The sequence below is a fragment of the Lolium rigidum genome, chromosome 1 (assembly GCF_022539505.1).
Source record: "Lolium rigidum isolate FL_2022 chromosome 1, APGP_CSIRO_Lrig_0.1, whole genome shotgun sequence".
Classification (NCBI taxonomy): domain Eukaryota; kingdom Viridiplantae; phylum Streptophyta; class Magnoliopsida; order Poales; family Poaceae; genus Lolium; species Lolium rigidum.
Window position 1 is genome coordinate 124,426,191 of NC_061508.1, and position 2,008 is coordinate 124,428,198.

Consider the following 2,008-nt stretch of genomic DNA (forward strand, 5'->3'; position numbering starts at 1 on the left):
GAGATATGTGCTGGTCTAACCTGACAGAGGTAGTAAACTATTAGGAAAATTAGCATCTGGTCAACGATTTGTTTGTTGACGTACCGCGCCATGTGATGAAAAGCAGAGCAACTAAATGGTCAACGGCCAAACAAACGCAAACCACACACTCCTAGACGCTTCAAAACCTGTCAGATGTCGTGTACAGTTCAGGTAGCATTTTGGTCATTGGCTCAGATGGTGTAACAGGATTCCGCCAAAAAAAGAAGAAGAAGAGTACACTAGGAAATTAGCATCTGGTCAACGATTTGTTTATTGACCCACTACGCCATGTGATGAAAAGCAGAGCAAGTGAATGGTCAACGGCCAACAAACGCAAAGCACACACTCCACATGGTTCAGAACTAGGTTATCCGTCAGATTTCGTGTACAGTTCAGGCAGGAATATCATTTTGGTCACCGCCAGCTCTTGTTCTTGTTGATCTGAATTAGTAGAGAATGTGAAGCACAAACCCAAAATTGCCTCGTTCATAGGTATACAGTTGATACAGCCAACCCTAGTAGTGTAATTCACAAACTCTGTTTCGGTCAAATAATACAACAGAGGTGGTAGTACTAAGAAGAGAAGAAGAAGAAGAAGAAGAAAAAAAGAGCCAGTGAAGTGGTCTTTTCCACTCTACTCCAGCCCAACGGCCGGGATCATCTAATCAGGCAGGTTCAATTCCAGGAATTGGAAGACCGCGGGAACCAGAGCTCGCTGTCGTCGATCTTCATCAGGTCCTGCAGCCCGTCCCAGAGCAGCTGGTCCCCTGTTTCCTCCCACCCCTGCGGCGCCCGGACATCGACGACGTCCGGCGCGCTTCGGGGCGAGGGCGTGTAGGTGTCTGATCTGGCCGGGGCATTGCTGTCGTCGTCGTCCTTGGGTTGGACTTGGCTGGCGTCGAGAGGCTGGTGCTGCTGCTCGGGGAACGGGAAGTTGAGCTTGGCGCGCGGGCCGCGGAACTCGATCGCGGCGCTGTCATATGCCCTGGCGGCCTCCTCGGCGGTGTCGAAGGTCCCGAGCCACTTGCGCACGGCGCGGCGCGGGTCGCGGATCTCCGCCGCCCACTTGCCCCACGGCCGCTGCCTGACGCCGCGGTACTTGTTCTTCTTGTTCCTCCGCTTCCTCTGCGGCTTGGCCGGCGGCGCCGGCGCGGAGGCGGTCGTCTTCTGCGCGTCCAGTGCGGCCTCGGCGCCGAAGAACTCGCAGCCGAGGCAGCCGTCGACGCCGCACGCCGCGCAGGCCTCCCGGCGCGCCGCCGTCGCCGCCGGGAAGATGTCCGGCGGCGGCGTGGTGTAGCCGGAGATGACGTGCAGCAGCGCGGCGACCATGGCGCTGTGCTCCTGCTCCGGGGTGATCGCTCTGCCGGCGAATGGCTGCGCCGGCGGCAGTGGCGGTGGCTCGGCGATCGCGGAGCTCGGGGATGGGTCCTCGAAGTGGGCGTCGAATCGGATCATGTACTCCTGGCGGCTCTCCCCCATTGCTGTCGAGATGCTGAAGGTCATGTGTGTGTGTTGTTGCTGTTGATGCTTCTTCCTCTGTTGTTGCTGTGTTCTTGATGTTCTTTCTTCTTCTTCCTCTGCTGTAGTCTTGTGTGTTGAAGCTCCTGTGTCTGTGTTGTGGTGTTGTCCGTCAGGTGTAGTTTGAAGTGAGCGGGAAGACGGGAGTCGGGGGCAGAGTTTATATACGAGCTCACGTCGCACGGCACGCGGCGCAACAAGACAGAGCGTGCACTTTTGTTGGATCGGGGCTAGCTAATCGACTGCTGTTTAGCGCAAGCGCAACGGGGTCCGCGTGAGAAACGTGCGCGTTTTCTGGGTGCCCCGGTTTTGTTGTTAATTCCGGGATTGCCCTCCCCGGCGGGGACAGCGTGTGGACGAGGGGATCCAGTGGGTCACGTGAGAGGAGGATGTGACGTTGGCCGTGACGTTTGTCAGTGGGATTGGCGTTGGATGGAGATGAGCGAGAGAATCTCCTTCGCATCTGACC

The 2,008-nt window shown here is 57.1% G+C and overlaps 1 protein-coding gene across 1 annotated transcript; it reads right to left on the bottom strand.

The window, feature by feature from the left end:
• Positions 1–480: 480 nt before the first annotated feature.
• On the bottom strand, positions 481–1,648 carry LOC124681754 (ethylene-responsive transcription factor ERF109-like). The gene has a single exon (XM_047216584.1). It carries the CDS (start codon positions 1,522–1,524, stop codon positions 697–699), a length of 828 nt encoding a protein of 275 aa, XP_047072540.1. The 5' UTR covers positions 1,525–1,648; the 3' UTR covers positions 481–696.
• Positions 1,649–2,008: the final 360 nt, after the last annotated feature.